This window comes from Leuresthes tenuis, unplaced genomic scaffold, assembly GCF_036924035.1.
Source record: "Leuresthes tenuis unplaced genomic scaffold, fLeuTen1.0.hap1 SCAF_4, whole genome shotgun sequence".
NCBI classification, from domain to species: domain Eukaryota; kingdom Metazoa; phylum Chordata; class Actinopteri; order Atheriniformes; family Atherinopsidae; genus Leuresthes; species Leuresthes tenuis.
In genome coordinates, this window is record NW_027325358.1 from 21022096 (window position 1) to 21036096 (window position 14001).

The following is a 14001-nucleotide window of genomic DNA, read 5'->3' on the forward strand; positions in this document are numbered from 1 at the left end:
ATTTTTTTTCTTTATAGGTATTTCATGCATTTCTATGTCTATCTTTCTTTACATGTAACAAATATTTAGTTGGTACCCCCAACTCAACCCCCGAACAACTAACGGTGTACGCACTACATACTTGGCGTGTTCATCACTAATCCGCCTCATTCCCATTTCCCAGGTGGTGTATGTGCCATAGGAGTACCAGACACGCCATCACTGGCAGTTTACAAACGGTGGTAGTGTTTTCAATACGAGGTGAGCTTTTTTTCCTCTGCTATATGTAAATTCGAGTCCCATCGCAAGGGTCTCTGTACATAGCTTTCGTGTTTTTGAACTGGACCCAGGGTTGACCTACAGTCAAGCACACGGGTTCGACGAGCTACAATATCGGACACCATCTCTCCATGTGCTGTAATGTAATATGGGAATTAAATTCTGTTTAGCTCCGCTTTACTCGCTGAAGTCTGACCTTTGCTAACCGCTCTGTCAGTTTAGCGCTTTAAGAATTCGTGGCTGTTGTTACATGTTGTAGCTACATACTTGTGACGTTAACGGTAGCTTTCGCGACACAAGTCGCCAATCAGCTTGAGAGAAGGAAAGCGCGTTGGGACATTTCAGTGTCGACATTCAGTTTGTATTAGTTTGAAAAGTGTTGGGCAGGTAGACGACAGTCCCGTTGTTAATGAGATATTTTACCAAAAAATAAAATAAAAAATTAGCTGCTGCTAGCGAGACATGCTTATGTCCAGTAATGAATGTGGTCTATCTCTCGGCGTTGACCGAGTGGTTGTGTAGCTATATTTCCTGGTCCCTGTTGTCTGGTGAAACGCGTGTGTAAGCTACCTCTGTGAGCGTACATGTTATAACTACATCTCTCATATGTCAACTGGACGGCTACCAAGACAAAGTCGGTGGCTGTTGCTAACTAACTAACCCTCTTTAAATGGCACTCAGTAACCTACTTGAGGTAACGTTAGCTAAGATGTGCCAGATGGTTGAGCTGTCAGCGTTGATTAGGGCGGTCAATTCGCAATTGGATTAACGAACGTCTGTCGCCTTATGCAGCTATCAAAACATCGTAGTAGCTTTAGTTTACCCTGTTTTAGTGGGATATAGCTGGAGTTAGAGCATTTGAGTTTGGCACATACTTTAGACTCGCATTGTCCCATTCATAATGAGTTAGCGACAACAGGCATATGTTAGAAGTGCTCAAGAGAAAAAGTGTGTTAAAGTCAGCCTGTAAACGATAACTGGTCACAAACAAATGCGGGCTATAGGGTTCAGACGGGTGTCGTGTAGCTTCAACAAACTCGTTGAACTTTCCTTCACCTCCTCGGCACACATCACGGCCTGTTGTATCTGACAGGTTTGAAGCAATACACCCGTTTCACAATGTAAAAAAAAAAAAAGAAAAAAAATCCCTTTCAGGTGAAAGTCGTACGTTAAAATTCTTTGCTCAGGTAAAAGCTCAAGAGTAGCAACACGGTCATTTCTATTCTTCATTTGCTAAGTTACCAAAAATACATAAATCACTACAGTATTAAATATTCTTTATTATTCTGCTGGGAAGCTTGTGGATTTACTTTGGGATTCAGTTAGGTTCAGTTATCAACATTCCCTTTTTATTTACTAATTAATATTTGGTATTATTGAGCAAAACCTGCAAGGTAAGCAGCAACTATTATTATTTGTCGTGAAATGAGCACCAGTTTATTAGTTACTAATAAGTTAAGGATAGGACAAAGTTGGGTCCAAGGTCAGTTACTCAAAGCATTAAAGTGAAGATAGCGAATCTGCACATGCTCAGTAAGGTTCTCTGCTTGCCTGCAGAAACACTATACTTTGGCCTGGGGGGGCGAGGCCACTACACTATTTTGAGATGTTCTTTGACTGTCTAAAGATTTGATTGATTGATTGTGCATTTAAACTTACTTATGATGGTCTCCGCTTATATTGTTTTGGAATGAGATTTTACAATAGCGGGCTGCATGATATATATATTGAATATGTATTTTGTTTATGCTACAATTGCCCCAACTGTTTTTTTTTTTTTTTACATTAAAATTCACAATGTATTCTGATCTTTATTGGTGAAAATATATTGATTATGTTACTGATCATTACTCATGAATGCATCTCATATCAACAGAAGACTTATTATACTGAAAGTAGTCTGTCTGTGATGTGATGATTTTACAATTTGCTCCCAGTCTCCTCTGCCTTACATGCGTCTGAACTGTGTAGTCGCAGTAGAACAGCTCAAAAAAGGTCAAGTAAGTGCGAGTAACACCAAGCTGTCTTTAAGCAGAGAACTTGAGTTAATGGCCTGATTTACTTTTCCTCACAGATGCTGATTATAAGATCTGTATGTTTGGCACATGTCTGTTTGTGAGATTTAACGGGACACTTCACACGGTGTCAATTTCCACACCTGCGCCTGTTCTCCGGTATCAATTGTTTGTTTTACTTCTGATAAAATGTGTTTTATGAAAAGGACTCTGAGATTGGAGCTGGACAATAGGAGGCAGGAGGGAAGGAACAGCCCATCAATGGCCAGCCCCACCTATCAGCTTTATCTGCCGTCATAGAGAAGCGAGTGGAACAGAAATACTGTAGCCTACTGCCATGGAGGACACTCAGCAGAAACCTGCCACCTTGGAGCAGAACCCTGCACTCAGTCCAGCACCCAACCCTGCACCCAGCCCAGCACCCAGTCCAGCACCCAGCCCAGCACCCAGCCCAGTACCCAGCCCACTGCTGGAGAGAATTACTTTGCCTACAGCAAACCATGTGGAGGTAGAGTATTGTGCATAGTTACTTCTTATTGGGTTTACTTTGGTACTTAAACCTGAAGACAAATATTCCTTTTTGTTAAGAAAAACAGTTTCTCAAATTGCATTCCGTTTGTGTAGAATCAGAAAACTGAACACTTGAATGATTTAATGGTACCCACATAGCTTCTCTACTGTTTTAACCTTATTAATCCCAGACCAACTCTTTGCCTTGTTTCGATTTGCCCTTTGAAGCACCTGAATGTGAACCAGATCCAGGTGGTGGTGCGGCGCTGCTCCACTCCAAACATAACAGAAGAGACCACCTATTTCATACCTCGCAACCCCGTGGTGGATGCTGGCACCAATACAGACCCGCCGGTGGTCTGTTGCCCTTTGCTCCGCAGATTTTGCCCGTGTCCACCAAGAGGCCTCTTCGCCTCTGTCATTACCAAAAGTAAGCGAGTGGATCTATTTTGTGGGCTCGCTGATTTTTCTGCATGGGGTGTTTGTTGCATGTCACTTTTTTCGTGAGGATGTATGCCGTGACTCTTGGTCTGTCTCCTCTTTCCTCTCTAGTTTTGTTGGCAGCTGTGCTCTTCGGAGTGGTGTGGTCCATCACAGAAGACGAATGTCTTCCAGGGGGGAACCTGTTTGGTATCACGGTGCTCTTCCTCTGTGCGCTCCTTGGTGGCAAATTGGTCGCTCTCATCCAGCTCCCCAAACTTCCACCGTTCCCTCCACTTCTGGGTGAGGCAGGGAAAAAAAAAATGCTGTTTTATTATGACATTCGTATGTCCTTCTTGGCTTTGATTTTAAATGTAGACACACAGACTGGTTCCTGTTTAGTACTCGGTTATATTAAAACTCGCTTATTACACTCGCTAAACTGACAGGGGTTCTGGTACACTTTGGCAAATTGACTCAAATGCTGCCTGATTGGCTTTAAAATAATTCACGTTTACAATTTGAGGCTTATTCATATATTAGTTATTACATTTCTGCTTAAAGCACTAAAAAATGGTGTCTGTATTTCCTGCGGTTGTGTTAAGCTACGAGTTGTTTTACTGTCAGTCCACATAGTGATGGTCCCGTTGGCTTGGAAACTCATGTTCTGCTATTTATCACGAGGGTTGGGGGTTGTTTTGCATCACTAATATCAGTTTGGAATTATTGACTGCACTGATCGGAGACATATTTAGCGTGCGTGTACTGCTATTATTTTAGCAGTTTCCTTAGTCGACACATTTTGGTCCTAAACTCTTTGTCGTGTCCTTGAAATACAGCATTTGTTTACGAGCTCAGATCATTTCTCTCTTTTGAAATATCTCTCTGTATTAGCTGTCAAAAGGATTTGTATGTCATAAAAAATGAAAGGATTAATTTTACACGCATGCTTTGCATTCACCTTCTCCTGGTTTGGTTTATAACCTTTGTTTTTTTGTACGTCCGCGATCGTAAACATGCAACGCAATCGAAGCGGTTTATCACAACTTGATTGCTCTTCATAAACCGTTTGATGTTGAACGTTTCACGGCCCAAATGGGTGAAATTGATTGGGAAACTTTGGCGCATGCATGTACCTTTTGAAATTGAAATGATTCGTGTTACAGTGTTAGAAAACTGAGTCACAACGTCCAGTTTCCACACAGTATGTTCAAAAAGCAAAGATGAGCTTTATTGCTGGTCTGTAGCTTCGTGAGATACAGCTCCACAAAATAAACAGCACTCCGTGGTGGAAAGGATCACCTTTCCTCTTTCCCACCTCTGCTGCGCTGCAGGTATGCTGCTGATGGGCTTCCTGCTGAGGAACATCCCAGTTGTAACAGACGGCGTGTACATTGACTTCAAGTGGTCTGCTTCACTGAGGAACATTGCTCTGGCTGTCATCCTGGCCAGAGCTGGTCTGGGCTTGGATCCCAAGGTACGATTATACTGATTGATTGAGTGATTGATTGTTATTAAGCCTGCTAATTCCAGTAAGAGCTTCTCAAAGGTGTCTTTCTTTTTTTTTTATTCGGCTACCTGCATAGTCTTTTTGAACTGTTTTACACAGTGACTCAGCTCATCGGTCGCCACTGCTAAACGTTAATACTTTTCATTTGCTTTGTTACTGTTAGGTCTTTAAACTGTGCATGTTTTCCCTGTCAGGCTCTGAGCAAGCTGAAATCGGTGTGCTTGCGTGTGGCATGTGGGCCCTGTTTGATAGAGGCCTCCACCATAGCTCTGGTCTCTCACTTCCTAATGGGCTTGCCCTGGGTGTGGGGCTTCATCCTTGGGTAAATACGACACGACTAACTTTCTGTCTCCGCTCAAGTCTCCATTTAAGCTGTCCGTCACTGGTTGCAAAGGAACCTGGAATCCTTTGTAATCACTAATGGACTGTTCCCCTTCTTAACAGGTTTAAAGTGGAGGATTAAATGTGGCTGGGGACTGCAAATACGAAGCCAATATTTTTCTCTGTTGCCGTAATTAGTTTGATAATCAAACACTGTTGTAAATCACTCTTAATTCTCTTTTGAGATCCACTGCAGACCATGATAAAATGGTTTGTTTGAGGCATGGTTGAAAATATAACGATAATATGTTACATATGATCATACATAAAATTCTATATTTCTTTTGACATTTTTGATTTCGTACATCTTTGAATGAGTAAAGTAAATAAAGTGAACATCCCTTTTGTCCCTGTTTTAGCTTTGTTCTGGGCGCTGTGTCTCCAGCAGTGGTGGTTCCCTCCATGCTGCTGCTGCAGAAAGATGGATACGGTGTGGAGCAGGGCATCCCCACCCTGCTGATGGCCGCAGGCAGCTTTGACGATATTCTTGCCATCACAGGGTTCACCACATGCTTGGGCATGGCCTTCGCCACAGGTACTCTGTGCGCACGGGGTGAAAGGATTCAATGTTGTGCTTTTTGAAATGCAATACCAGCATATCTCCAGGAGAGACACAGGACAAAAAAACAACCCTTTGTGTAGTTTGTCAGGAGCTCAGCAGAGGGTGGAAGTTTGCAGAATTTTAATCATTTTAGCATGGCTGAGTATTGCCTCATGGCTAAAACATAAAATAAGTCTTAAAAAGAGGAACCAGCCCTGCTATGTTTTTTGTGTGTGTGTGTGGGGGGGGGGGGGGGGGGGGGGGGGGGGGGGGGGGGGGGGGTAACTATTTGATCTATTGATGATTGCATCAGGAGGGGCATCTGGCGTAAAACGTGCCAAATCCATGATGAGGGATCGAGAAGATCTTTTTGCTGAACCAGTTGATTTAACTCTGTGCTTCTGTATTTCTTTTATTTACAGAATTTCTCTTATTTACAGAATTTTATCAGTGAATTTTTTGTAAAATGCTGCACAATTTACCGTCACTACAACACGGATGGCAAAAGAACCCCAGAAAAAGCCTTCCTGAAGCAGTTTAAACACAACTGAGCTGATGTAATAAAGGCTGGGTTTCTCCTGGGTTGTAGAACGAAACGCATTTGTTGTAGAAACTGATAAACTTGCAACCTAATGCAATTGGGACATTTAGTAAGTGACTGTTTCGGTGTTTGATTTGTTTGCCGTATTCACCGTTCTAGGCTCCACTTGGTTCAACCTCCTGCGAGGTGTGCTGGAGGTCGCCGGAGGGATGGTCGCTGGTCTTCTCCTCGGCTTCCTCATTCAGTACTTCCCCAGTGTTGACCAGGTATGCGGTTAGCTTTACTGATGCCTCATCACCTTTTTGATTAATGTTTTTTTTACGAATGACTGTACAGTTTCAGCGGCAGCTGTTTATGTTCACAGCCTTTCGGTCTTAAGAGCTGTAAAGAAACCTCTCGAAAAAGATTTTAGAAAGCTCAAGCGAACTTGGGAATCTTGTCAACTGGAGCGTTGTTGTAGCTGGTTTTCTTATAATGGAAATGTTCTGTTTTTCTCGTAGAGTCACATAGTGATGAAACGCTCCTTCTTGGTGTTGGGCCTGTCTGTCTTTGCCGTGTTTGGCAGCGGCGTGGCAGGCTTTCCCGGCTCCGGAGGCCTCTGCACCCTGGTGTTGGCATTCCTGGCTGGCCTTGGCTGGGGAACAGAAAAGGTGATAATCTATGCAAGCCATTTTCGTAGTTCATAAACCATGTATGGCTGTCTGCCTGTATTTGCAATCATCCTAACTTTGAGGTCAATTTTGTCCAATTCAGCAGGAAAGTGTAGCAATTATCAGTCTGCTAGGTGGCACAGTAAGCGCCTCATTAGTGCAGTAGTCTTTAAACTGGCATGCTGCTGTGTGCCAGACCTGCTTAACATTTTCTGTGTGCTGTTTGTCTGAAGGCACGAGTGGAGGAAGTGGTGGGGTGGGCGTGGGACGTGTTTCAGCCTCTACTGTTCGGACTGATAGGAGCCGAAATTCGAGTCTCCGAGTTGGAGGGTTACTCAGTTGGTGAGACAACAAAGCCTTCGAAATAACACAGTGTTACCACTGTGAAAAATTCAAATGTTACCGTATGAATGCATGTAAATATATTTGCATAGCCAAAATAAAATGTCAAAAGAGATGAATTGATCCATCTTATCCTGCTAATAATAGAATCCCTGCATGTGTGGGTGCTCTTATTCTTTCAGTTCCATATTAGTTTGCCTTTATTTATTCCCCGTCTGTGTTAAAGGAGCATGAAACACACACACTTTACTTTTCTACTTCATATTGTGATGTTGCTATATCTCCCAGTAGCAGAGTCAGTGTTGTGGTGTCCCCTCTCTCTGCAGGTCTGGGTATAGCCTCTCTGCTCATTGCTCTGGTGGTCAGATTGCTGTTCACCTATGTGTGTGTCTTGTGTGCGGGATTCAACACCAAGGAAAAAGTGTTCATAGCCCTGGCATGGATGCCCAAAGCAACAGTGCAGGTACGGCACTATTTTAATTAGTCTGCAGACTCTGCTGTCTGGAAGCGTGTTTCGAGTCTGCAAGCGTTTCATTCTGTGAACGTCTAAATTAAAAGTATCAAGTACGCATTCTCCTTTCTTGAAAGTTGTGAGCAAACAGAGAAATCAGGGTTTTGTCCTTGTCTTCATCAGGCAGCGATAGGCTCTACGGCTTTAGACATGGCCAGAACAAAGGCCGACAAGCAGCTGCAGAAATACGGCATGGACGTGCTTACTGTGGCTGTGCTTTCCATTCTCCTCACAGCCCCCGTCGGGGCTCTTCTTATAGGGCTCTGTGGGCCTCGCCTGCTCCAGAAACCAAAGAACTCAGCCTGTGGTGAGCGAGTCAAACCCAATTTGTCAGCGTTTTTCTTAGGTAGGTAAAGTCTAACACTCAAAACATTCAACTCAGCTCTACAGCCCCGTGTAGCCTCGCTTCATAGCTGCGTTCCAGTGGTGAATATCCTTCCCTTGTAGTCCTTTACCTACTTCACCTTTGTTCACACAAACACAGATTTGCATAGCTTGTGTTTATCTTCTCATGTGTAGCCACACACCTGACACTGAACAGTTAAGAAAAAAACATTAAACTCCATCATGTTGTACTGTAGTCCTCAGCTTTTTTTTTTTTTTTTTTAACTAAAGAATCTGAACCCTATCTAATCAGTTTTTACTGACTCACACCCCTTTTTCTCTCATAGGAACCGCTGCAGGAGGTGAAGATGACAGCGAAACACCCATCACCTACGAGAGTACCCTCTGACATCAGCATCTAGTGAAAGAGTCATTTAATGAGAAACCTCCCACCTCAGAGGTTCTGAGCTGTTCTGTAGTCAGCTCCTGGCTCTATTTATAGCCTCATGCTCCAAACAAATGACCCATGTCTCACTCTCTGCTCTGTCTGGCCTCTAAATGAACATTCAGTCAGAAAAACTGTACTATTATGAGACATACTAATGGTTTACATTTTTGTAAAGATGGTTTTATTTGTCACGTCTCTCCCCCCCCCCCACGATTCTAGCATTTGCCCATTTCTGTGACCTTTTTACGTTAATTATTTCAAACACGTTTGAGTTGAAAGGTAACTCTTATTTTACATGAAGTCCACCAAAGCAGTGCGATGGAATGTACTGATAGTCGAAATGTTTAGCTTTATGTAGATTTTTCCCACTGTTGTTTTTGTTTTATTCACATTTTAGCTGTGTGTGATGACAATGGTCGATAGGTTATAAAGACTCAGGAGAAAGAGTACACCATACTTTTGTGCTGCCCAAACACCTACAACACCAACTACATGCGTGTCTGTCAGTGTGATGAGAAAATAATGATGATGATGTCCACGTTTATGTGAACCAAACCTTTTATAAGTTATTGATTTGTTGTTTTTTTTACGTCAGAGGTATGCAGTGTAATTTCATGTGGTTTTGATTTGTTTGAATTTATAAGATATACATTGAAAGGTTGTATATTAGAGACTATTTATGAGAAATTTAAAGCACTAGCTTTTGTTTTGTTTTTACCGAGCAATAATAAATAATGAAATGCGCACAAGTTGTGAAATATCATGAAACTTTGTATTAACTCAGTTTACCAGTCACTTTGGATCCATACTGCCGAGAAGATAAGATTCCTAATGACCTGCAAATTAATGAGTGGTTAATTAATAATAATTAATGAGACCCAAATTCTATTTCCTTTTTTTTTTTTTTTAAAAACACACTAATGAACCCTTTTTCTTTGCATTTAAATCAGTGAGCAGACGTGCGTAACATAGGACCGAGATGATAAAGCAACGGTTCCTTTTATTCTTTTAGACACAAACTTGAGGATCCACTGTACAGTCTTTGTTTGGAACACGTTAGTGTATTCGACTGAGATTCACTGCTTTGAAATCAGTCGTGCTAACCTCACCCGAGAAACTAGTAAAACCCGTCCCTCCCCCCCTCTTGAGCGACATCACCAATTCAAATATTAGCATGAAAACACAAAAACCCGACTTGGTGAACAACGTTAGCATGTAGCACGCTCCAGTTAAGATTCCCCATTAGAACAGCCTCACGAAGCAGCGCGCGACTGCTCACGTTATTCCTGAAATAATGATCCTTAATACAAGTCTGCTGACGAAACAGAGAAAGAAAACAGTCAGGAGATTATGCACTTAGTGATAGTATAATTCCTTTGAACTCAAAGCCAAGAAGAGTTCCCCTAATAAAGAGTTCCCCTAATAAACTAGCAAAAGAAGCTGAATTTCTGTTTGCTAAAATTGTTGCGTTGAACATGAACCAGCTCTTTTTTTTACATGTAGCATGAAAACATTCAAGTCATAGGCAGGCAAAGATTAATAAACAGTTATTTAGACACGTTGTCCTGACAATACAGATCTGATAATACAGCAAAACGTACTAATGAAATATTGCCGATTGGTTAGAAGGGGAATTCTTTAACAAGGCGTCAGCTTTATACAGCAATGAAGGCAACACAGAACCAAGGAGAAAAAAAAAAAAAGTGCTGTAGGACATCATTTATCACTTATGCAGCTGAAATTCTCAAACCTCAATAAGTTGAAGGTGAAACTGCATATAAGAGGATGTTACGCCACGATGCAGTGCTTTGAAATGCTATAAGGCAACAAAACTGAATACAAAAAAAAGAGGACAAACTTAAAATGTTTAACATTATGGAAACAAAAATTTGAAATTAATAAGTAGCTTCCCATACATACAATAACTTATAAGAGAATATCTTACATCCTTAAAGAGTGGGTGTGTTACAATTTGGCACACAAGATTGTCTAAATGCTTAAAGAAGAAAAAGCCCGCCGTTTAATACAGAACAGTCCAAAGTGAAGATCTACAACGTAGAGTTTAAGTTGCACGTTGGACTGGTAAATGGGAAAATTCACTCAAACTGCAATCCGTCTCCCCAGATAAGTTCAGATTACTGGCAGTCATCATAAAGTCATTGCAGTTCCCTTTCAACTCGCCCTTCCAAGTGGTCCCGGTAGTTTGTAACGGATTCCAAAGAGAATGACACAAAACGGATTTTACAGTCTTATATAAAAAAAAAAAACAAGAAAGGCTGCTTCGTGAACAACGTAATGAATGAAGAATAATGGGGCATAAAAAAAAAAAAAAGAATGTTCCCAACAGCAAAATGCCATGAAAGACACCAAAAATAACACAGCTTTCAGACTGTATCAGGCTACTGATTGTGTTGTTATTTGGAAAAATAAAAAAAGTTTAACCAAGAAAAGTAAACGTACAGACAAGTTAGACATTAACTCCCACCAGTGGTCAATTATAGTATCTTCTTTTTGAGTATGAGCGGTCCCACGTTGTCTCCAGTTAGTTCGTTGTGCTTTAAGTGTGACTTGTCACAAACAGGAAACTAAAAGAGGAAATAACTTATTGTTAACTGATAAGCAAGGGAAGTAAAAAAAAAACTTCAAGGTAAGAAACTTACAGTATGTTCTAAATAGAAATAACCGAGGAGCACTGCCATCACAAGTCATTGAAGTGCAATTTGCACCGCTGAAAGTGAGAAAACGCACTTACAGTTTTTGAGCGCCAGCAGCGACAGTAACACACATTCGTGCAGTTCAGGTCCTCGATGTCTATCTCATTGACCACTTTAGGGTTCTCTTTTTGGATCTTCAGGTTGATCAGGCTGTCTTTCTGCTTCTTTTTCTTAGGCAGAAACGGACGAATAGTGAGATAGCCCAGCAAAGCCAAGATACCCAGAAGAGGCAGCAAACGGAGCCACTCTGACACTGCAGACATACATCATGGAACACACGTCAGCAAAAATACAACAGCACAAATAATGTAAATGAAGGGAAGTGTGCTGTATCTGCTGGACCGGCCATTCAGGGCCGGTGCCCATCTGATCTGCATTTCAGTTCTGCAGTAGTATCACACGTTATATCTCTGCTGAGTATCATCTCACACCAGCAGCTACCATGGGAAATGCCACTCTAAGACCAGGAAATAGCTTTGGGAAAATCCACTGTACAATCTCTCCATTTGATGTGAGGGGCGAAATGAGGACTGACCACAGCCGTATAATTTAACCTTAATAAGACTCCAGCTCCAGAAACTTTTGGCAATACCCTTATGGCTGTAAAGGGGATTTTGATGCCTAATGGGATCTTTCTTTAAAAAGGCGTCTAATTTTTCAATGAATAAATTCAGTTGAAATGAATTAATCAATAAAAATAGTTGGAAAAAAAGGGAAGAATGCACTCACACGTAGGAGAACTTAAATATTTTGTTACTGGTACATAACTTTGCGCTTAAATTTTCTCACATCAAGCAACACTTGGCAACATTTGACTTACTACAAGTTACAATGGAACCACAACCACAGTGAGATCAGGGAGTAAAATGTATGACAGTCTGTAAGTTTGGTGTTTGGCTGAAGGTCTCAGACAGGCATACGTTAGTCTGCATGCAATCTGCCACAAAAGCATAAGTAATGAAGGACGAACTCAGCTGTCTGTCGGTTTTCACCTGTTTTTTTTTGGGATCACTTTGACAGATTGTTCAGGTCCCCAATGGTCCAAAAGTGGGTGGGGGTAATCAGCACCATGGTGGACTGTCACTTTCTAAGCTTTCTTCACTTTCCTTTATCTCAACAGCGCATTAGTGTGTGACTAATAAGTGGGTTTTTTTTGTTACTTTACTGAAATGTCCCCGCTTGTGTGCTGAAGAGTTAGGAGCATGTTGATAAAGAAGAGATCTGGTGGATTATGTAACTTCTGTAACAAGATGTAACCTGTTCACTTCCTGCTCTGTTCACACTTTCTTTTTGGAAGAACTGCTGTCCCATCAGCTTCACGTGAACACTTCTTCCACTTCTGCCCCAGCCAGCAGTCTCCCCACAAAAAATTATCTGTTCTTTTTTATTCATCATTCAAATAAATGGAGACCTAGGTTAATCCGTCATGTTGCTTTCTCCTGAGATGAGGTCCAAGGGGATGTACCACTCGCCACAGCTTTCTTTATAAATTAGTAGAGGTGTCACAAAATGGAAAACTATATGCAATGTACCGCTGAGGTATTGCTACAAAGAGCCGAACAGCGTGCAACGTGACAACAATTTGCAGGGCCTATTGGGAATTTTGATGAAAATCATGTGGGCGGGGATTTACATAATGTGCATAGTCAAGTCTGAGATGCACTGACATCCATGTGAATCATTTCACGGTTTTGGCTTTACATGTTGTGCTGCAGGCTCACACAGCATCACATTCATCACCAACTGCTGAAATCAATAAGATAGGGAGTTCGCAGCAGGAGACAGGCTGCAGTTCTTAATATGCAGACGTTGTATAGTTAATTTTCTGGCAAAACAACTTCTTTTCTTTTTTTTTTAAATCTCAAAACACACAAAGCAAAGACAACTGAGGCGAACGCTGCTCCCCAACCTGTATTACCCTAAGGTCATTAACTGAGTTACATATCGAGGTACAGAATAGAACGACAAAAAAGCTGCTTTGAGGCACTATAACAGCATGGGGAAAAAAAGAACAACCGAAAAACAAACGCAGCTTTTGTAGGTCACCGCCATTCACGGCATGACCACTAAAAAGGGTTTAATTTGGATGCTAGCAGAGTAATGAGCTGTGTGCTAAGTAAGAAGTCCCCACGGTGTACTCAAAAGTAATCTTCACAGGACAGTCAGACGTACAACATAGCTGTTAATTACCTGTTAACCTTGCGAATCCGCCGATTGTCTCCGGAAGCGGAAGCCTCTTGAGGTAGGCTGGAAGCTGGACTTTTATTATTCTGGATATAGTTTCTAAAGTCATCTTGACTTGCTCTACAGGGCCAAGTTCTGTGTTTGACTTGGACAGTTCCTGTGGTTCGTTTTTGTCGCTGCGTTTATTTCTGAGCATAGCTCGGCGCCGGTACGTAAACCCATTTCCTGGGAAAGCGAAAATAAGCGATGCGAAGCGTAGATGTGTCTGTGAATACACGCAAATATATCACGTGACAATAGCGTGCGACCAATCAGTGTCGGAAGAGCTGGTGGTTCCTCATTGGACAAGTTGAATTTAGTCAGAAGAATTGTCGCCTGGTAACCTCTGACAGCACACGTGCAATCAAAAGATATTCATAAAAAAGTGAGTGAAAGTGAGTGAAAGTTTAAAAAGAGGGGAGGTCTTTTTTACAATAGCGAGATTGACCAATGTATTATTGCTTAAGTGCTGCAAAACGGTCGTTTCAGTTTCTGTGCGTTTTTCATCGAGTAAAGTGATCAGCTCACTAAATTCAAAGTTTGAGAACATTCCATATTCTTACAAAAATTGAGTTATTGATAAGTGGAGAAACAGTAAAAAATGTAGCAGAAT

At 41.6% G+C, this 14001-nt stretch overlaps 2 protein-coding genes across 4 annotated transcripts; one reads left to right on the plus strand and one right to left on the minus strand.

Moving 5' to 3' along the window:
* The first annotated feature begins 93 nt into the window (after window positions 1-93).
* On the plus strand, window positions 94-9183 carry LOC140306004 (sodium/hydrogen exchanger 9B2). 3 transcript variants are annotated; one of them, XM_072385065.1, is made up of 13 exons: window positions 94-240; window positions 2480-2781; window positions 3012-3213; window positions 3336-3506; window positions 4538-4680; window positions 4908-5035; window positions 5454-5629; window positions 6336-6442; window positions 6677-6826; window positions 7060-7168; window positions 7495-7631; window positions 7803-8025; window positions 8351-9183. In XM_072385065.1, exons 2-13 carry the CDS (start codon window positions 2611-2613, stop codon window positions 8410-8412), a joined length of 1779 nt encoding a protein of 592 aa, XP_072241166.1. In that variant the 5' UTR covers window positions 94-240; window positions 2480-2610; the 3' UTR covers window positions 8413-9183. The 3 variants fall into 3 exon arrangements, with proteins under 3 accessions (XP_072241166.1, XP_072241165.1, XP_072241167.1); XM_072385064.1 differs by lacking the exon at window positions 94-240 and having other exon boundaries at window positions 276-2781; XM_072385066.1 differs by lacking the exon at window positions 94-240 and having other exon boundaries at window positions 276-2781; window positions 7803-7986; window positions 8351-9181.
* An 800-nt stretch (window positions 9184-9983) lies between these two features.
* Window positions 9984-13613, minus strand: cisd2 (CDGSH iron sulfur domain 2). Its single transcript, XM_072385073.1, has 3 exons — window positions 13356-13613; window positions 11204-11418; window positions 9984-11036 (listed from the first exon to the last, which is right to left on the minus strand). The coding sequence occupies exons 1-3, from the start codon at window positions 13543-13545 to the stop codon at window positions 10947-10949; spliced, it is 495 nt and encodes a 164-aa protein (XP_072241174.1). The 5' UTR covers window positions 13546-13613; the 3' UTR covers window positions 9984-10946.
* Window positions 13614-14001: the final 388 nt, after the last annotated feature.